Source organism: Drosophila gunungcola, unplaced genomic scaffold, assembly GCF_025200985.1.
Source record: "Drosophila gunungcola strain Sukarami unplaced genomic scaffold, Dgunungcola_SK_2 000123F, whole genome shotgun sequence".
NCBI classification, from domain to species: Eukaryota; Metazoa; Arthropoda; class Insecta; order Diptera; family Drosophilidae; genus Drosophila; species Drosophila gunungcola.
In genome coordinates this window covers 1-22,471 of record NW_026453284.1, presented here as the reverse complement: position 1 = coordinate 22,471, position 22,471 = coordinate 1, and the positions used below count along the sequence as shown (strand labels likewise).

The 22,471-nt window shown below is 40.5% G+C and overlaps 1 protein-coding gene and 1 long non-coding RNA gene across 2 annotated transcripts; both read left to right on the top strand.

Moving 5' to 3' along the window:
* Nucleotides 1-8,072: 8,072 nt before the first annotated feature.
* LOC128265431 (uncharacterized) lies at nt 8,073-11,118 on the top strand. Its single transcript, XM_053001443.1, has one exon. The coding sequence runs from the start codon at nt 9,965-9,967 to the stop codon at nt 11,081-11,083; it is 1,119 nt and encodes a 372-aa protein (XP_052857403.1). The 5' UTR covers nt 8,073-9,964; the 3' UTR covers nt 11,084-11,118.
* A 3,011-nt stretch (nt 11,119-14,129) lies between these two features.
* On the top strand, nt 14,130-15,598 carry LOC128265436 (uncharacterized). The gene is made up of 3 exons (XR_008268871.1): nt 14,130-14,391; nt 14,451-14,523; nt 14,608-15,598. It is a non-coding gene; the product is annotated as an uncharacterized LOC128265436 (long non-coding RNA).
* Nucleotides 15,599-22,471: the final 6,873 nt, after the last annotated feature.

Here is a 22,471-nt window from a genome sequence, read left to right as displayed (position 1 = left end):
CAGAAATAAACTCAACCAGTTAGCTTGACACAAAAGTCGAACTATAATTAATTAATAATTATTTTTTGCTATTTTTGTTCCATTTATTTTTGTTTTATTTACATTCTGATATTTCTGTTTATTCTTATCGATATTTACACCTTCGAATTGTCTTAACAGCTGTAGCGCGTAAAAACATAAACAAAGATGGTTGACCTTGTTTATTTTTTGAGGAACCACAGCTGTTCAGATCAGCTGAAATCTGAAGGTGGAAGGTTGATGTGCTCTGTGGAAATCTGAGTTTCACATTTGTTGAAAATTCCAGCCGTTTCCGACGGATAAGCTGTGTGGAAAGAGGGAATAAGATTTGCCGTTCCAAAAATTTCTCATTTTGACTGACTTTGACGGTTTAATTTATGCGTTATAGTTATAGCCTATTTCCACAAAGATCCATCCACCTTCCACCATCCGTTAAAGGGATGGTCCTTAAGGTCTGACCGTTCCAAAAACTTCCCAGTTAGTCGGCCTGTTCCAACGCAGTCCATCCCTAAAAACCGTTAAGATTTTTGAAGAAAATTTCAGCTAATCTGAGGAGATGTGGCTCATGAAAACATAAACAAAGATGGTTAACTTTGTTAAAGATTTAACGAGCCACAGCTGTTTAGATCAGCTGAAAGCGGAAGGTGGATGTGCTCTTTGAAAATCGGAGTTTCACATTTTTTAAAATTTTCAACCGTTTCCAACGGATGGACTGTGTGAAAAGGCATTAGGGAGATGTGAGTTAAGGCAACAACATTTTTTTTTAATTCGGACGTTGATGCACTTTACAGTGCAAACAATTGACCTTTACGACACCAAGTAAAGCTTGTAATGCGCGGAACCCCTTCCCCTCGGGGAGTAAAAACGAAATCGCGAGAGGTGAAAAAAAGAGATATTAATAAAACGGTCAGACTAATTCAAAATATAAGACAAACTATTTACGTGTTAAGTAAGATAAGATTAATGCTTTTAAAATTGCTAAAGAGCCAGTAGCAAAAATTATTATAAATTTTACTTCTGTATTTATTTATGCTAGTAAAATGAATATTTCTTGAGAATCAAAACGCGTGTTTCTTTACTTTCTTCGACAATCGATACAATCGATATGATACCTCTGACTTGCCGGGAATTTTTGAATTTGAAACATTTATCTTAAACTGTTAAAAAAATAACAAAACTTGGAAATTTAGTGACTCTATATCAAGCAAAGTAAATGGTGTTTTTCTCCTTCAGAAGAGACCAATCTTGCTTCAAAGAATCCGGAAACGAGTATTAAACGATTTGTTTCTCAGTCGGGATTTGTTCGATCCCAGTTTCTTGCTCAGCAATTTTTATCCCTGATGATGAAATGCTAGTTGGCTATGTGCTTAGTCCGTCGATTGAATTCGGTGTTTTGGGCCAGCCTCATGGCAGCAGTATTATTGACCTGAAGAATCGGTACTCTGTCCAATCTGTCAATTTCCTTAAGCAATCTTTTTAGCCAAATTATTAAGTTTGCAGCTCGATTGGCTGCTTCGATCTCAGCCTCTGAACTAAAAATGACCACCATAGCCTGCCATGGAATTTTGCATAAAATGGCTCCTGAGGCAAACATGATGATGATCCCTGATGTAGATCACCCAGTCTTCGTGCAGTCACCCAAGCTAGCACCGCTGTAGCCTTCGAGGAGTCCATTCTTCTGTTTCCGATAGAATATCCCAACGTTGATTGTTCCGGATATGTAACGAAAAACCCTCTTTACTTGTTCAATGTTTTTTTTTGCACACTCAGAAAATTATAGAACGAAAAAACCAAGAGCAAATCTGCTCCATTTCATTATTTTTGCTTATCACTTCATCGAGAAGAAATTTGTTTAATTGCTCTTGATTTTGTTTATTGAGAACACATTTTGCTTATCGAGAAAAAATGATCTCAAAGAAGAAAGAAGAAATCAGCCTAAAAGTTAGAAAATTTTAAAGAGAACTTCTCTCTCAAATTTTTCGGTAAGTTACCGAAGTATACTTCGGGCCCTGTCAATTACCCTAAAATGTTCTTCCGCGGCACTGCATATTTGCGTGGCCGCTAAGGATTTCATTTTTTGTAAGCTTTAAGTTCAGTTCTGAGCACATCGCTCGTTGAGCAAACTCCGGCAACAGCCGTAAAACATATCTTTCTTATTTTTGCACTTACTGAGTCTCTAGGCCAGCAGGCGAAGGGGGCAGTCACCTCCCAACGTAAGTCATCCTAATCAAAAATTGTGAAGGGATAGCCATCCGGCTCTGAATGCGACGGGGGATCACCGATCTCCACGACAACGACAACAACAACAAGTTTTCAGCTGCCTATCCTCACGTGCTGGTGCCGACGCACCCCCGCATTTACGAGAGGCAACCGCAAGCCGCTAGCCGGCACTCAACTACGATTTATTGGCGCTCAACTAGTGGTAACTAGTTACCCACTGGATAAATAAAAATTTGGAAGAAACGAATACACACGCTTCGGTCAAACCTTTTATGTCTTCAAACAAAAGTTTATGTAACTGCAAAGTGTCAGGGAAGACAAGCATCGAATTCTGTCCCTACAGCAACAAGACAAAAAATTTAAAATACATTAATAACGAGTGTAAAGTGGGTTTTTTTTGGAAAATCTCATTATTATTTTATAATTATAACAGCCACAGTTAAGTTATAAGGTTAGTTGTCTTAAAAAAAACAAAATAAAAAAGCTATAATTTTCAATGAGAAATTATTTAACAACATAATAAATTTATTAGTTAAATTTATGCCCCATAATTTTTCTTTCTGTGTAACGGCGCATCGCTATTTCGCCTGCCATCTTAGAGGTCGTTTTTCGTTTTTTCTCACTGTGTACTAAATATAATGTTATGCAGCGGCCGCACATTCTGTCACCCTGCAGACATTGTTGGTGTTTTTATTGTCCCACATATTGAAAAGAAATTCGACTTTGTCTTTGTTTGTGCAGCGCTTTGGCATATGCGCGAGAATTTCCCTGCGATTAAATCCAGCTGCCCATGAGTAATCCGTTTCTCGAATATAGAAACAGTAAACAATACTCAAGCGACTCAGAGTCCGAGAGTGAGGGACAGCTCCACACCTCAACCCCAATACTCAGGCCCCCAGACCCCCCTACAGAAATGGATCCCGAGCAGCTCCGAGCTGTTATACAGGTTGTTGTTAGCAATGCCCTTGCAGAACAGACCGCTCAAAGCCAGCTGAGGGAGCAAGCCCTTAGGAATCAAATTGAGGAATTGGCCGGGCGAGTGGCGGCAGTCAGCGCTACGTCAGCTCCAGCCCATACCCATCAGATAAGAACATATAAAGCCATAGAGATAGAGGAAACCGTTCAATGTAACGAGCCTCTGGACGCCGTAAAGTGGTTGCCCAAATTCGCGGGAGCACAGGAGAAATACGTCTCCTGGCGGCAGGCGGCCGTAGCGGCCTATTATATTTTTAGACGATACGAAGTACTGTGCGAAAAATTCATAAATAAAAATTTGGAAGAAACGAATACACACGCTTCGGTCAAACCTTTTATGTCTTCAAACAAAAGTTTATGTAACTGCAAAGTGTCAGGGAAGACAAGCATCGAATTCTGTCCCTACAGCAACAAGACAAAAAATTTAAAATACATTAATAACGAGTGTAAAGTGGGTTTTTTTTTGGAAAATCTCATTATTATTTTATAATTATAACAGCCACAGTTAAGTTATAAGGTTAGTTGTCTTAAAACAAACAAAATAAAAAAGCTATAATTTTCAATGAGAAATTATTTAACAACATAATAAATTTATTAGTTAAATTTATGCCCCATAATTTTTCTTTCTGTGTAACGGCGCATCGCTATTTCGCCTGCCATCTTAGAGGTCGTTTTTCGTTTTTTCTCACTGTGTACTAAATATAATGTTATGCAGCGGCCGCACATTCTGTCACCCTGCAGACATTGTTGGTGTTTTTATTGTCCCACATATTGAAAGGAAATTCGACTTTGTCTTTGTTTGTGCAGCGCTTTGGCATATGCGCGAGAATTTCCCTGCGATTAAATCCAGCTGCCCATGAGTAATCCGTTTCTCGAATATAGAAACAGTAAACAATACTCAAGCGACTCAGAGTCCGAGAGTGAGGGACAGCTCCACACCTCAACCCCAATACTCAGGCCCCCAGCCCCCCCTACAGAAATGGATCCCGAGCAGCTCCGAGCTGTTATACAGGTTGTTGTTAGCAATGCCCTTGCAGAACAGACCGCTCAAAGCCAGCTGAGGGAGCAAGCCCTTAGGAATCAAATTGAGGAATTGGCCGGGCGAGTGGCGGCAGTCAGCGCTACGTCAGCTCCAGCCCATACCCATCAGATAAGAACATATAAAGCCATAGAGATAGACGAAACCGTTCAATGTAACGAGCCTCTGGACGCCGTAAAGTGGTTGCCCAAATTCGCGGGAGCACAGGAGAAATACGTCTCCTGGCGGCAGGCGGCCGTAGCGGCCTATTATATTTTTAGACGATACGAAGTACTGTGCGAAAAATTCCGGGATTATGCCCTTCGAGTATTCATCTCGGGATTAAAACGCAGCCTCACAGATGTCCTCTTCTCGGCGAAGCCGAAGGACATGCCAACAGCACTTGCTTTGGCTCAAAAGGTGGAGGCAAATCACGAGAGGTATTCCTTGAGGAAACAGGAAGCCGGCCGTGTCCGATCGATCGGGCCCGCACAAAAGGCAGAGAGTTAACCACGACGCGCAGAGCGCGTGCGAAACTGAAGAAAAATACACCGCCCCTGCTTCTAGCGCAGCGGTTAAATTCGATGATGAAGCCATCTCAGAGAATGACTCTGATGTAATAAATTTTGTAGGGGAAGATCCCTGCTGCCCGTCATCAGACGAAGAGTGGCGGGGACTGACTGATAAGGAATCTCATCGACACGGGAGCATCGAAAAATTTCATCCGACCTCACAAAGGATTGAAAGGCGTTCGCCCAGTAGACTCCCCATTTACCATTCATTCAATTCATGGGGGTACAACTATCACGAATAAATGCTTCGTCTCAATATTCAATCTTAAGGCTACTTTTTTCATACTACCAGACTTGACTACCTTTGATGGAATAATCGGCCTCGACCTATTAAAACAGGCAGGGGCGTCACTCTGCCTAGATTCTGGCCATCTAAAATGGGGCACTGAAGTAGAGCAGATTGATTTCCATACGAGCCCTGATGTAAATTTCACCAACGTGGATTGCTCAGTTGCACCGCCATTGGCAAAAAACGCGTTCTTAGAAATGTTCAAGGCCAGGAGAAAGGCTTTTTTAGACCCTAATGAGGCTTTACCTTACAACACGTCAATGGTAGCTACCATCAGAACGGTTAGTGAGGAGCCCATATACGCGAAATTATACCCGTACCCCATGGGAGCTGCGGATTTCGTCAACAAAGTGATTGATGATCTGCTTAAAAATGGGATAATTCAGAAGTCGGTATCCCCTTACAACAATCCGATATGGATGGTGGATAAAAAAGGGACCGATGAGCTTGGAAACCGAAAAATGCGACTAGTTATTGACTTTTGAAAATTAAACGAAAGAAACGTGTCCGACAAATATCCCATGCCAAGTATAAGCATGATATTAGGCAACCTAGCTAATGCTAAATGTTTCTCAACGCTGGACCTCAAGTCTGGCTATCACCAAATCATACTCGTAGAACGCGACAGAGAAAAAACTTCTTTCTCAGTAAATGGGGGAAATACGAATTCCGCAGATTACCGATTGGCCTCAAAAATGCAGGCAGCATTTTTCAGAGGGCTATCGACGACATCCTATGGGAACTGATCGGCAAGTTCTGCTATGTTTACGTTGACGACGTAATCATTTTTTCAAAAGATGAAAACTCTCACATCAAGCACGTAGATTGGGTTCTTAAGAGCCTGTACGATGCGAACATGAGAGTATCGGGAGAAAAATCTAGCTTTTTTAAGGAAAGTGTAAACTTCCTTGGGTTTATAGTCACTTGTAACCGAGCTACAACAGACCCAGAAAAGGTAAAGGCCATAAAAAAATTTCCGGAACCCAAAAGTGTTTTTGAGGTACGATCATTTCTAGGCCTAGCCAACTACTATCGATGTTTCATTAAAGACTTTGCAGCAATAGCGAGGCCTATATCGGACATCCTGAAGGAAGAAAACGGAACAGTCAGTAGACACAGGTCACGAAACATTTCGGTTCAGTTCTCTGAGGCGCAACAACAAGCGTTCCAGAAACTACGAAATATCTTATATATATATATATCGCCCAATAACAATGATCTCAAGGACATTGAAAGACAGGGAGCTTAACTACGCCACAAACGAGAGGGAGCTCTTAGCCATAATTTGGGCACTGGCCAAGTTGCGATACTATTTATATGCAGTAAAAGATATAAACATCTATACTGACCACCAGCCATTAACATTCGCAGTATCGGAATCCAATCCGAATGCGAAAAACAAACGATGGAAAGCTCGCATCGACGAGTCCGGCGCTAAAATGTTTTATAAGCCCGGCAAGGAGAATCTCGTCGCGGATGCCCTCTCCAGACAGCAACTTAACGTTGTGGAGGCGGAAGAAGCTTATTCGTGTGCGGCCACTATCCACAGTGAAGTGTCACTCACACACACCATCGAAGCAACGGAGAAGCCATTGAATTGCTTTCAGAACCAGATAACTCTGGAGGAAGCACGCTTTCCGTCTAAACCCAGCTTCGTGCTCTTTGGAAACAAGAGACGGCACAACATTGACTTCACGTGCATGGAGTCTCTGCTTAAGGAGCTCGCGGACACCATAGTCCCCAAGGGCGTAAATGCCATTCATTGCGATCTGCATACGCTAGCAATGATACAGGATAAATTGGTCCGGCAATTCCCAGCCACCAAAATCTGACATTGCAAAAACCGAGTTTCAGACATTTTTGCAATTGCGGAGAGACGGGAAATCATTACTGCCGAGCACAATAGGGCACACAGATCGGCACAGGAGAATGTCAAGCAGGTGCTCTCCGAATATTATTTTCCTAAAATGACTAAATTAGCCAACGAAGTTGTCCAAAGCTGCAAGACCTGCGCGAGGGCCAAATATGATAGGCACCCCAAAAAACAGGAAATCGGCGAGTCACCGATCCCGTCCCTTGCAGGGGAGATGTTACACATTGTTATCTTCCCAACGGACAAGAAATACTTCTTGACATGCATCGACAAGTTCTCAAAGTTCGCAGTCGTGCAACCCATTCCCTCTAGAAAAATCGAGGACCTGAAACCAGCACTGTTGCAGCTAATGAACTATTTTCCAAAAGCCACAACGATCTATTGCGACAATGAACCTTCATTGAATTCGCATACGATCTCGACTATGCTGACTAACCACTTTGGGGTTGGCATCGCAAATGCACCACCCTTACAAAGTGTACCTAACGGACAGGTTGAACGCTTTCACAGCACCCTGCTAGAGCTCGCTAGATGCATCAAGATTGACAAAGGTATAACTGATACCATAGAGTTGATTTTACTAGCCACTGCCAAGTACAACAAATCAATTCACTCGGTCATTAACAAAAGACCAGCTGATGTTGTACAGATGAAAATCCGAGAAAAAATAAAAAGCGCTCAGGTCGCGGTAAGAAGCGGGAGAACGCATCCCGGCAGAATAGGGTCTTCGAGGTTGGGGAAAATGTATTGGTAAAATCCAACAGAAGGCTAGGAAATAAACTTACACCTTTGTGTGAGGAGAGAGCCGTAGAAGCGGACCTGTGGACCACGGTCCTCATTAAGGGGAGGGTGGTCCACAAGGACAATCTTAAATGATACAACCAACGATATCCTTCTTTATTCATTTTTATTACGCCTTTAAGACACTTTGCATAAATTCTTACTAGCTATAAGTTTCATTGCCACCGGCATACTTCTTGGTTTAAGTTATTTTATTGGTGGTCGGCTCACATAACTGATAATTCGCAGGCCAAGTATATTCCCATTATTGACGGCCAAATACTAGTGTGGGAGAAGTTCGCGTTCGCCATACAGCGAACCTCTCGGAATATGCGCGCGAGTTACCGCTGATGTCTTCCCGATGACATCACCTCCACCCAAACCCCCTCGGGCATTGTCCCACTAACGGCGATGCCGTTCAACCCGGACATAGGATCGCCAACGCAGCGGTTTCTGGATGCCGGATCGTGTAAACAACTGGGTCTCGGGCATCCGGCCGAAACCGCTGACCTAGGAGATTTCGCAAACTCAACATATGTACCCCACCCGCAAACGAAGCTCGCATTGTACTTGAAAACCAGAAATAAAATTCAGTCTGAGAGCGACACTTGAAAGCATAAGTTTTATTCAGAAGCCTTCTCAAAACTCCACCAGGATCTTCCCGAAGCCTCCTAAACTCCACCAGCTTAGTCTACACCAGCCAGATCCGGCCACAGACGATAATTGGCGCAGCCGGTTTTTAAAAGAACCAAGGATGAAATTCAGCGAGATCATCATAGTAGTTACTATGTAATAATTCGGGTAAGCCAAGGGGCAAAGTAAAATAAAATATACCAGTGGAAATGAAAGTGCAAACATTTTTGTGTGCCCACAAAAAAATGTGGATAATAAAAAAAATATATATTTGAACAAAATTTTTTCTCAACGATCTGAGTCAGTGAGTTAGTGACGGTTAACAAAAATTTATAACAAATACCCATTTGGTGTTTATCAATGGTTGACCAGCACAGTATACACTGTACATTAAATGTGGTTATCTCAATCTATCTAAATGTGGCCATCTAAATCAAACTATGTATCTATACGAATTGTGACCATCAATCGCTGATCGGCACAAAATGCATCGCGCATTATTATAGATATCTAAAACGACATGTTTAAAAGAAGTGTAAATAGAGATTTTTATACACATTTTTATTATATATCTATATAAATTGTGACCATCAATCGCTGATCGGCACAAAATGCATCGCGCATTATTATAGATATATAAAACGACATACTTAAAAGAAATATAAATAAAGATTTTTATACACATTTTTATTATATCTATATCAATTGTGACCATCAATCGCTGATCGGCACAGAATACATCGCGCATTATTATAGATATATAAAATGACATGCTTAAAAGAAATATAAATAAAGATTTTTATACACATTTTTATTATATATCTGTATCAATTGTGACCATCAATTGCTGATCGGCACAAAATGCATCGCGCATTTCTACAGATATGTACAACCTAAAATACTCCAGTAAAACGTACACTGAAAATTTGATTTCCACACCCACATCATCAAAAGAGAAAAAAAATAAAAAGCTACAATGCTGCAGAAAAGAATACAAACTCGTTGATGAAATCGTTGAAAGGGGAAAAAGCCCTAAACTACTTACATTGTTGGCATTTCAACTATAATTTAAGAGTAAAATCAAATAACAATTTGCAAAAAAAAAAAAAAAAAAAAAAAAGCACACAGTAATCTTAGTAATCATTGCCTCACCAACGGATTGAATAATTACTTTGCCCCATGGTTACCACAGGAAAAAAGTACACACACACACACTAATTATGTCAGTTTTACAGATTCTCAGCGTAATACAACGACACAAATTTCCGTAACTATTAGCATAGACTAAGCCATACACCCGTATATATATTTACACGTAAAATTACCTATATACAAGCAAAAAATATATATATATTTATTTTTTAATTACACATACGACATTTACACAAACGTTTTCTTATTAAGTTAGCTACACGAGAAAATATAAGTAATACGATTTTTTTTTTTTTTTTTCCCTTTTCCACACAATTTATAATATTACATTTCTCCTTTTGAAGCACATAATATCTACCAAAACACATAATTCCAAAATTCACATATATATCTCCTAAATCTTTAATTACGCAAATACGTATTTTCCCCACCTAATGTCAAAGAAAACAATAGTAGAGAAAACTAGAACTAGATTAGGTCTCAGGAATAGTACTAGCCTACCCAATATTAGGGAAGAAGAAATTATAATCATGGATTCGGGAAACGCATCGGGCTCTAGGACCACTAGCCCCACTGATAGTGCCACTAACAATATAGGAAATGCTAGTACCATTCTAAACACTTCGTCAACCACAACCCTAAATACCACTCTTAACCCAACCGATATATTAGCCTTCGTCAAACAATTGCCTACTTTCGAAGGGACCCCAGGTACCCTCCAGAAATTTATTGTAAGCGTTGAGGAAATTATTATGCTAATAAGGGGAACGGACCAGACCCCGTACGGACAATTACTACTAAGAACCTTGAGAAACAAAATTATAGGAAAAGCGGACGAGACCCTGAATATCTTGGACACCAAACTAGAATGGGACAGTATCAGGGAAAATCTGAAGCGTATGTATGCCTGCAAAAAGACAGAACCAATACTCATCGCCGAAATTCAGAACCTTCCCGCTAGTTTGTCCCTGGGTAAATTATTTTTCGAAATCACAAGACTCCGTAGCGAACTTTTGTCACTCCCCGCAGACCCAGACCACGGTGTAAGTGCAGCATCAAAAAGAGCTCTTTATGATGGAATTTGCCTTAACGCCTTCCTCGTCGGGCTACGAGACCCACTCAGAACGGTCATCCGAGCCCGGAATCCGACAACGATCGAAGCGGCTTACGAGTGGTGCCAAGCTGAGCAGAACTTCATTTATCAAAAACAAAACAAACTACAAAACAATAGATTCAACTCAGACCGCAATAGACCCTATCAGAGGGGTTCGTACCAGAACAACTCCGTTGGTCGAAATAACTACTCTTCCAATAATTACGGGCAAGATTATCGTGGAAATTCCTATTCCTCGGGAAACCCGTTCCGCCAAGGCCCCAACCAAAGCCAGCATCATTTCAATAACAACAGGCAGAATAACGACAATAGAATGGGAGGAAATAATACTGATCAAAATCGTAGCAGTACCTCACGCAGGCCTGCTCCCAATTTTAACAACATTGACGACAGCTCAAATTTTCAACAAGAAGCCTCGACCGACAAGTCGGTTACATAAACAAAAAAACGCACGGCCCATCTCTTCCATATATAGTTATCACTCTATCTTATTCCCCAAAACCACTAAAATTCCTCATCGACACAGGTTCCACTTATTCTTTTGTAGACCCAAGCCTTATCCCGCAAGATGACATACAAAAATTAGAAAATGATGTCCGAATCACAACAGTACTGGAAAGTTATTCGCTGACCTTAAGGGCTGTACTACCCATACCAATAGAATTTAAAGAACATGGAGAAATTCAGTTACTACTTTTCAAATTCCACCCATACTTTGATGGTCTTCTTGGAATGGATTTCCTAACAGACCGGAAAGTAAAGATTAATATTGAGGAACTTAAAATCGAAACCCCATTCACCACAATCAACATTATTACAGAAGTTAATAGAGGAACAGACGAACTTTTTATCCAGCCCCAAAGTAAAACCATCATCAAACTACCAGTAATCTAATGGAAGGTGACTTTCTCTGTAATTCATTAGAGGTAGACAGCAACCTTTCTGTTTCCGGGGGACTTTACACAGCCTCAGGCGGCCATAGCTTCTTCGAAATAACTAACAATTCCGGGACTGGACAGATCCTATGCCTCGACCAACCATTGAAGGTACTACCATATAACAAAGACTGTTACGACCAAATAAACGGGGTAACACTCAACCCAAGCTACCAACAAATAAGGGGCAATCTTAGCGAACAAATTTTAATGGACCATCTAACGGACGAGGAAAAACAAGGGCTGGTTAAAATTTGCAAAAAATTTCAAGATCTTTTCTATGATGACGCGACACCTCTCACGTTTTCCAACACGGTCAAACACCCTATCCCGACCACCGACAACATACCAATACATGTCAAAACGTACAGATATCCATATATACATAAGGAAGAGGTCCGAAAACAAATATCCAAAATGCTTGAACAAAATATTATAAAAAACAGCCACTCCCCTTGGGGTGCCCCCGTGTGGGTAGTTCCAAAAAAATCTGACTCCCCCGACCAAAAGAAGTGGAGACTGGTAATAGATTTCCGGAAACTGAACGAAAAAACCATCTCCGATAGGTATCCGATCCCCAATATTAACGACATTCTTGACAACATCGGTAGGGCCAAATATTTTTCCACTTTAGATTTAGCTAGCGGGTTTCATCAAATCCAGATGGACCCCAGGGACATGGCCAAAACAGCCTTCTCGGTGGAAAACGGACATTACGAATTCACGAGAATGCCCTTCGGACTGAAAAACGCCCCAGCTACCTTCCAAAGAGTAATGGATAATGTACTAGGCGAATTATTAGGAGATATCTGCTTAGTCTATCTTGACGACATCATTATATTCTCTGCCTCCCTCCAAAAACACTTAATGGACATAAACTCTGTATTTCAGAGACTACGCCAAGCCAATCTAAAAATTCAAATCACCAAGTCAAATTTCTTGAGAAAAGAAATCGATTTCTTGGGACACGTAATAACACAGGATGGTATCAAACCAAACCCAGACAAAATAGCAGCGGTGAAAAATTTCCCTTGCCCAAAAACTGCTAAACAAATAAAATCCTTTTTAGGATTATTGGGTTATTATAAGAAGTTTATAAAGGACTTTGCTAGAATAACGAAACCCATTTCTTGCCAGCTTAAGGGTGGCAAATCCGTCATTATAGATGCAGAATTTATAGAGGCGTTTGAAATTTGCAAAACCCTTCTAACAAACAACCCGATCTTGCAACACCCAAACTTCCAAAAACCATTTTCTCTCACTACAGACGCAAGTAACTTCGCCATTGGTGCCGTTCTCTCCCAGGGCCCTGACGGGTCCGACAGACCAATTTGTTTCGCGAGTAGAACCTTGAATGAAGCGGAAACCCGGTATTCAACTATAGAGAAAGAAATGTTAGCAATAATCTGGGCAGTTAAGTACTTTCGCCCATATTTGTATGGCAACAAATTCAAAATCATTACAGATCATAAGCCCTTAGTATGGTTACAAAACTTTAAGGGCCAAAACCCGAAGCTCCTTCGTTGGAAACTAACCCTCTCTGAGTACGATTACGATATTGTCTACAAAAAAGGCTCACAAAACGTCATTGCCGATGCTTTGAGTAGAATTGAGCCAAACATACTTGCCAACGACGGCGACTGCACCATTTCACCTAGTATCCCAGTAGCCCAAAAGGCACTTAACACATTCAACACGCAAGTTATATTCGAAATCGGCCAGACCCCCTCATTTGTAACAAGCAATCCATCTAAAAATAAAACACGGACACGTATAACGGAACCATCTTATACCTTAGAAGGAATCACAGATATTTTAAAACAAATTTTAACACCAAACAAGACCTTGGCAGTTCATTCACCCGACGAAATTTTCGATATAATTCAAAATGCTTACACCAAATATTTCGCAGACTCCGGTTTGTATAAGATTTACAGATGTCTCATTCTCTTACACGAGCCTATCGACCCGAACGAAATTAACTGCCTAATAAAAACTCATCATTCTAACAACAATCATAGAGGTGTGGAAGAGATGTATCAACATCTAAAAAGGGAAATTTACGTACCCCAACTAAAATCTCTAATCTCACAAGCAATCCGGGATTGCGAAACATGCCTTACACTTAAGTACGATAGGTGTCCACAAAAACCACCATTTGTTTTACCAGAAACACCAAACAGGCCCCTAGAAATAATACACACGGACATATATACTATCAATAATAATTATAACTTAACAATTATTGATAAATTCTCCAAATTCGCTCAAGCCTACCAGTTAACCAACAGAAACTCAATCCTTGTTATCAAAGCCTTTAAAACCTTCTTTTGCCAGTTTGGAATACCCAAAAAAATAATACTTGATCAAGGGGCCGAGTTCTCTGGTGCTATTTTCAAAGACTTCTTGGCACAATACGAAATAGAACTTCATATTACTTCCTTCCAACAGTCCAGTAGTAACTCTGTAGTAGAACGTTTACATTCCACTCTAACAGAGATTATAGAATCATTTTGAGTAAGAGAAAGGAATTAAATTAACCACTGAACACGATGAGATACTTTCCGAAACCATAATAACCTACAACAATGCGATCCACTCTAGTACAAATTTAACTCCATTCGAACTTTTTAGTGGCCGCACTCACATCTTTGAAAAAACAATCAAATTCGACAGTGAACACGATTACCTACAAAAACTTAACGAATTCCAAACTGAACTATACCCGACCTTAAAGAAACACATGGCGGACGCAACGAAAAGACGGATAGATCACTTAAACGAGAACAGGGCAACCCCCCCTGACTTACCGGTTGGAACTTCTATTTTTCGCAAAGAAAATAGGAGAAATAAAATCACACCTCGTTTTAGTAAGCATAAGGTTTTACTGGACAGCGGAGTAACATTACGAACAATAAGGAAACAAAAACTACACAAACAAAAAGTTAGGAGAGCTGTAACTCAGACAAATGACACATAAGCATACTTGCGAAACTTGGTTAATCATACTCCCAATGTAATTTTACAGATTGACCTTGGGAACGACTCAACGGCTCGTTAGCGAAATATTGGATAAAGACCAACCCCTTTTAAAAATCAACCTGGGTACAGCGAGAGTGGTAAAATCATTTAAAATATTTAAACATGTAATTCACCTAAAAAATTATGAGGAATCGGCAGCTAAAATACAGGAGGTGATAGGAAACCTACCCGACGAACAGGGTTTTGAAGATTTGAAACTCACTTTACACCAAAAATTATCTCAAGTTCAACAAAGACTAAATTCCTTGCTTCCCAACAATGGGGGTAATAGGCCCAGGAGAGGGTTAATTAATGGATTAGGCCACATAGTTAAAATAGTTTCAGGAAATATGGACGCCTATGACGAGGCAAAAATAAACAAAAACTTAGAGGCCTTACGCAGTAATTCCGAAACAAACCTTATTTTTCAAAACGAAACACTTGTAAGATTTGAGGAAATAACTAACCACATTAACAGGGAGCAAGAGCTTATAGGCAATTTTGTAAATTCATACCAGAATAAAATCTTTAAACAAATAGATGAGGAACAGAAAAACATTCAACTTATTCAATATATAGACAGGATTAATTTCAACATAGATTTACTTTACAATCACTTAAATAATATAGCAGAAAGCCTACTATTTGCCAAATTAAAAATAGTCCCGAAATACTTATTGAATTCTATGGAAATGGAAAAATTAAAAATTTTACTAGCAGATCAGAAAGTAGAAGTTCAGTTGGAACACGAATTATATAATGTGCTTTCATTAGAATCCACTACTATTAATAAAACACTCATATTTAACATTAAAGTTCCAATTCTTTCCCAACAATCTTACAATTTATACAGACTCATAGCACTACCACTTAACAAAACAATGTTTGTAAACGTACCGAATGTTATTATTAAGAATGATGTAGAAATTAAGATTATTGATATACCTTGTATAAAAGTGGGTAGTACACATGTTTGCGAAACTCCTTCGACTCCGAATAACACAGAATGCCTCTACAACCTTCTGGACGACAGGGAAGCGATCTGCAGCACAATAAAAGGGACCATCAACCACAGATCTTCATTCCCATAAAGGGATTGATGTGATCCTCAATGTGGAGAACTTGAACATCACTCCAACTGCATCTCCAGTAAGATCTTTAGCGGCTCTATGCTCATAAAATACGATAACTGTTCTATCTCCGCCAACGGGACCAAGTACGTCGAGGCCGCCACTACAATAATTGACGACATCGAAGTAAATCTCCCTCACATCCAACACTTAACAACAATTCCAGAGGTCGAACCCTTAAACCTTGAAGTACTACATCTGAGCAACCTGGAAAATGGATTGGCAGTTTCCAACATAGAGAACGTGCCACTACTCACCTGTCAATCATATACTTACTCGTGGCATCGTCAATCCTGATTACAACTGTGGCTTGGATCTTTAAAAGGAAGGAGATAATTTTTTCCCCTACCCCTGCGGACCCCATTGTCACTCCCGCCATACCTTCACTATGGCCATCGTTCCAAGTTAAGGGGGGAGGAGTTACCGCTGATGTCTTCCCGATGACATCACCTCCACCCAAACCCCCTCGGGCATTGTCCCACTAACGGCGATGCCGTTCAACCCGGACATAGGATCGCCAACGCAGCGGTTTCTGGATGCCGGATCGTGTAAACAACTGGGTCTCGGGCATCCGGCCGAAACCGCTGACCTAGGAGATTTCGCAAACTCAACATATGTACCCCACCCGCAAACGAAGCTCGCATTGTACTTGAAAACCAGAAATAAAATTCAGTCTGAGAGCGACACTTGAAAGCATAAGTTTTATTCAGAAGCCTTCTCAAAACTCCACCAGGATCTTCCCGAAGCCTCCTAAACTCCACCAGCTTAGTCTACACCAGCCAGATCCGGCCACAGACGATAATTCGCGTAGTGGAGGAAACAGAAAATTTGATCAGCATGTTTCCACTGTCCCATATGAAGAATCTTCTAAGCGTAGATACCGCCACCTCCAGGACTTGTTGGAGTCGCTGGGCATTCATCATCGAGTAGCTAGGAGTTTAGATTTCTTAGGATCAGTGCTAAAGGTAGTAGCAGGGACACCGGACGCCGGCGATTTAGAAAAAGTCAGATTTACCGAAATGAAGTTAATTGAGTCAAGTAATAGGCCAAATTCAAATAACACTAAAATTCAAAATCAAATTAATCAGCTAACCTCTACCGTTATCAAATTCTGAGATCTGCCCAAAAAATCACAAGTAGATACTGGACACTTATATGAGACACTACTTGCTAGGAACAGAACGCTGGATGATGGAATTACAGAATTTAATGCTTGCAATAACCCTGCCAAAATTAATATTGTTAGTCCAAATATATTAGACCACGAAGACTTAAATCAGTTTGGCTTGCGGAACCCACCAACACTCCCATAGGGGATCTTTTGTCTGTTTCTACAGTCCGTTAACGTTTTACACTTCATCATAATATTTCTAAAATAAAATTAGCATGTAAAAAAATAACCATTTTTCCAGTCGCCCATAGTGAGACAATGCTGCCAAATCCTAGACAGCATTATAGCGGAATGCGGCGGAGAAATCCACGCCATTAAAAACTGCTCCATGTCACCGGGAGCCACATTCTGCCGTGTTGGCGTCAGAGAGTTCATGCGCCAAAGAACTGCATGCTGGTGGGGTGGCACATTGCCGAGCACAACAGAGCGACCTACACCCAATCCCATACGTGGATGAAGGGATCATAATCATCAACGACAGGTCAGCCAAGGTTCGGGTGGACAATGGGAAAGAAGTCTGGATACATGGCACACACCTCATCACCTTCGACGAACAGGCCATGATAAACGAAACCCTCTTCATCAACCACGCTAACGCCCAGAAGAGAACTCCGGGGGCAGCAAGCTCCCCCCTACTGAACATCACTGCCAACCAAGATGTTCTCAGTCTCCCGTACCTTCACCGCTTGAGTGAACGAAACTTGGAGTTTATTAAGGAGTTCGGAAATAAAATCAACACCAATCAGACACACATGGTAGCGCTAATTACAGGAGTAATATGTTGCGCGTTGATTGTGTCGGCCTGACCTAAATGCGACTCACCGGTGCCAGAAGATCTGCGGTCCAACTAAGAAGGGTGATTGCTGAAATAGGGTCAGCCGAGGGCGGCCTCAATCTTGAGGGGGAGTAGTTAACTAAGTAGCTAACCGGACGGAGGCAATGACCGAATGTCCGAAGCCCAGCAGCGGCCAAAACCGCTGACGCGGCATTTGGCCGGATGCTCGTGCATAGCCGGCAAGCACTGCATATTTGCGTGGCCGCTATGGATTTAATTTTTCGTTAGCTTAAGTTCAGTTCTGATTTATGTTAATAAAGAGCACATCGCTCGTACAGCAAACTCCGGCAACAGTCGCAAAACATAACTTTCTTATTTTTGCACTGACTGAGTCTCTAGGCCAGCAGACGAAGGGGGCAGTCACCTCCCAACGTAAGTCATCCTAATCAACAATTGTGAATGGATAGTCATCCGGCTCTGACTGCGACGGGGGATCACCGATCTCCACGTACGACAACAAGGGCAAGGACAACTCCTCTCCCCGCACTTCCGAGCGGGCTGCAGCAAGTACTGCCAGCAACAACACATCCCTCCCGTGTTCACGGGAGGCGACTCCAAGTAGCAGTTTCCAGCTGCCTATCCTCACGTGCGGGTGCCGACGCATCCCCCGCATCTACGAGAGGCAACCGCAAGCCGCTAGCCGGCACTCAACTACTATAATTTATATAATTATAAGTTGCAACTCCGATAAATAAAAAAATATAATTTTATTTTATTCAACTGATGGTTACAGGTTTTCACTTTTTAGTGAGAACACCGACCTATTAGATTGAGTTCTTAAACTCTGAACCTTAACTTGCTGATCTGATTCTGTTGACAATCAAGCCTCGGTCTCGAACTTTTCGGGATTTGAGGTGAGTTGTGAAATTCTTTGAGAAACCTTCGGTTTCTTTTGAGGAAAACTTTAATTACTCTTGGGTTCCAGTTGTCTTGACTCTTGGATACAAGTTCGCTCTTAGATTTTACGACTTTGAAATGTCTTTGGATTGAAATATGGAGTTCATGTGTCTGCGAGCCGAACTTTGATTATCTTTAAACGTATGAACGTGACAATTGGGGGAAGTTGTTTTGTCTACAGTTTTGGGGTGATAAGCTGGGGACTGACATTTGGGGATTTTCCGACTTTTTCTTTAGTTTGGATATATGACAATGGTTCGAGTTTTGTGATATTGTGATATTGTGATATTGTGATAATTATAAACTCATTTGTATTTGTACAAGTTTGGAACTTATAAGTTTGCTCTTCTAGAGGACGTAAACTAAAGTTTTTCGAAAAGATAGAAAGGTTCTTTTTGGAAAATAATTTTTTGCAGAAAAAATAAAATTCGCATCTTTATCCATTCATTTAGCTAGATATCGAATATTTTCAGCGAAAATTCGGATACGTGATTTCTATGTGGTGGGTTGAATATATACCTGGCTATGCAATTAATAGATTTTTAATTTTGTTCTTACTGGTAGTGTCACAGTTTGAAAAAACTTTTACTCCATAAAATAGCTACTAGTAAACGTATATGGGTGGGCAGGCAATTTTTAGTTACGGATAATGTCCTTATTATGCCATATGTTTTTTTACAGACTTTGTATATGATCATTCCAGGTAAGATTTCTGTTGAATGTAAAACCTAAGTTAACAGCTGTATCAACGTACTCAAGTGGCGTGCTATTCATACTCAGTGGCTGCAAATTGTTAAAATTTATCTTTCTTTCACAAGACATTGTTGCCGCCCCACTCATTTACACGTTTAAGTTCTCTGTTACAAACATCTATACATTCATTTATTATGTTTAAAGGACGACTCACATACGTGTGGACATCATCAGCATACAAGTGTACATTACATTCAGATAACGCATTAAGCAATAAGGGACCAAGCACAGACCCTTGGGATACACCACGATTAACATTTTCATATGAAGACGAAACGCTAGACAGTACAACAGATTGACAACGATTTTGTAGGTACGAACACACAAGTTTGACAGAAGTTTTAGAAAACATAAGCATATTACGTAGTTTTGCACAAAGGACAGTATGGTTTACTGTATCAAAGGCCTTACTATAGTCCAGTAAAATGAAGAGTGTAACATTGTTTTCGTCTTTTTGTTCCCTTATGTCGTCAGCAATTTTTAAAATAGCTGAGGTACAGCTTCTGTTTTTCCTATAACCAGACTGATTATTAGTAAGCATTGCATTGTCAGACTAAATTTATTAATTTGATCAGCCATGAGACTCTCAAATACCTTTGATAGGTATTGTAAAATGGAGATGGGTCTGTACTCATTATTTGTTTTAGGAATCGGAATTATTTTTGTTGCTTTCCAACAGTCCGGATAAGTAGATTTTGTCAGTGCAGTATTATAGGTATAGGTTATGTATGGCAGGATTTTTGGCAGCAGAATTTTTGTAAATTTAGGGTTTATGTTGTCAGACCCAGTGGCGTCACTCATAATTCTTAGTATACTTTAAAGGACATCACACTGATTAACACACATAAACCTAAATCTAATATCACAGATAGTTTCAGGTACAAATCGTGGGTTCAGATTTTTATTTTCAGTGATTTCAGGTACTGTGCAGCTTAAGAACTTTTTATTAAGTTCATTTACATTTATGTCTTGTTCAAGTCTTGGTTTAACTTTGCATATTCCCAGGTTTTAATTATTTTTCATGTCTGAGCAGTGGAAGATGCGTTGTTGAATTCATGGGAATAGAAATTTGTCTTGGCGGTGTCAGTAAGTTTGGTCATTTTTTTCTTAATGACTTGAACGCTGCGTAAGCTTGAGGTGTCCTGTACCTTCTCCGCTTATTGTACGCCCCGTCACGCTGTAATATTGCGTCTTTGGAACCATGGTTTTTCAGAAAAATGAATAAATTTGCTACGAACAGGTACAAGACAGTTAATAAATAACAAATATTGTTTTGTAAAAGGTTAACTTGTTCGTCTTATATGTTATTCTTATATTATTATTAAAGGTGGAGTCCAAAAGGTCATAGTTCATATTTCTAAAGTCCCTAAAAACTATTGGATGGACAAGGTATTGTAGATCAAGTGCGTAAGTCAAGTATGAGGTCATGTTTTGAAAACGATAGGACAATAAGTTGGTCATATGTAGCTACTTTGTCTATATCAGACAAAAAAAATAAGTCTAAAAGCGAGTTGCGGGTTTTGGTAAAACATCACATAAATTAGGAACAAACCAAGTTTCAGGAACACATATAACATCTACGCTCGAATTGATAAAAAAGGTATCTAAATTCTTCAATTTTTCGTGTGAGGCTTTGAGCATTTAAGACCAGCTCTCTTCTTTCCGAGAATCCTTAAGATATTTGATCGATTTGGATTTATGTTTATGTTATTGTTGTTGCTGTCACCCATTTTAAATTATTTAATTGTAATATTAGCTGCGCTCGCAGTCTATAAATATTTATGACATAAAGACACACCACACCATGAAACAAAATAAAATTAATGCGACTGATTCTAATCCTAAACAAATAAATAAAACCACTGATAATTTCACAAAAATGGAATATAAATACAAGCGCCTCTTAGGTGCGAATGAATTATCATTTAATGGCCCCGAACTAGCAGCTTCCAGCGAAGCTAATTCATCGGTGGTGCAAACCTCCGGCCTCCCCTCCCTCTCTCTCGTTTACGAAGATATCTCCACGGCGAGAGAAAACAGCTGTAAGGCGCTTCAGCCTCTTGAGATGCATCGCCCGCTTGAAAATTTCATATTTTGTTTTGGTCAGCTGTTCGTTTATATATATAAACGCTGGCGAGTCTAGGCCGATGAGCTTTAAGCTCAGTTGCGTTTTTTTTCTTTTCGGTATGCCCCGACCGCCCCGACCGGTCGCATTCGAAAAATCGAACGTACTTTAGGCGGCGGGGTCAGTTTGAGAGAGAAGCACAGTGCGTGAAAAAGTGCTTTCACATTTTCCCCCTGGACTTGTGGGACCCCATGCCAACGCAAGTCACAGGCGACTTCAGACGCCGCCTGTGCGTTGCTGGAGGCCACCCACTTTGCCTCCAACTCGTCAACGCGCTGATCCTGGCATTTTTGGACAGATTCGCCTCCAGCTCCTGGACCCGCTGCTTCAGCATCCCCATCTCTCTCACGCTCTCCAATTGAGGACTCAGTAAAAGTTTGTTGCAGTCAGCTGCTTAACTTAAATTTTTCTTCCAGAGTGCCGGTTATACGTGCCTCGCCATCACGGATCTCCCCTGCAAGACTTTCCTTTAGCTCGGAAAATCTGAGGTCGATCGTGTGAAGCAGTTGACATTAGAGTCACGGGCTCCCTTCAGATCAGAGTGAGTTCCTTTCTAAGTAGCTTTGCTGCGGAAGACATATTTGTGTTGGTTGAGTGTGTGAGGGTTGAGTGTTTTTGATGTGTTGTCTCTGTTTCTTGTGTTTTGCCCGCGCTTAAAGCCAGAGGTTTCTTTCAAGCGTTTCCCTCTGGCAAAACATATTTGGTTTTGTTTAATTTCTTCGTTGAGTTGGTGTTGTGTTGGTGACGAGAGTTTTTCGATTGAGTGTTTTGTTGTTTTGAGTATTTTGTTTCTGTGCTCGTGTTATATTATGCACTGTTCCTTTAATGGTTTGTTATTGCACTTAAAATTGTGGATTTATTAAGAAGCGATTTTACTGCCTAAACCTTTCCGGGCGACAAGAACTTTAATGTGTTTACTCTTATTTATGCTGCTGCCGTAAGCAGTTTTAATTTTTTTAA

Bases quoted from the DNA above. Each gene is read 5' to 3' on its own strand.
- LOC128265431 (XM_053001443.1), top strand. From the start codon at position 9,965: ATGTCAAAGAAAACAATAGTAGAGAAAACTAGAACTAGATTAGGTCTC.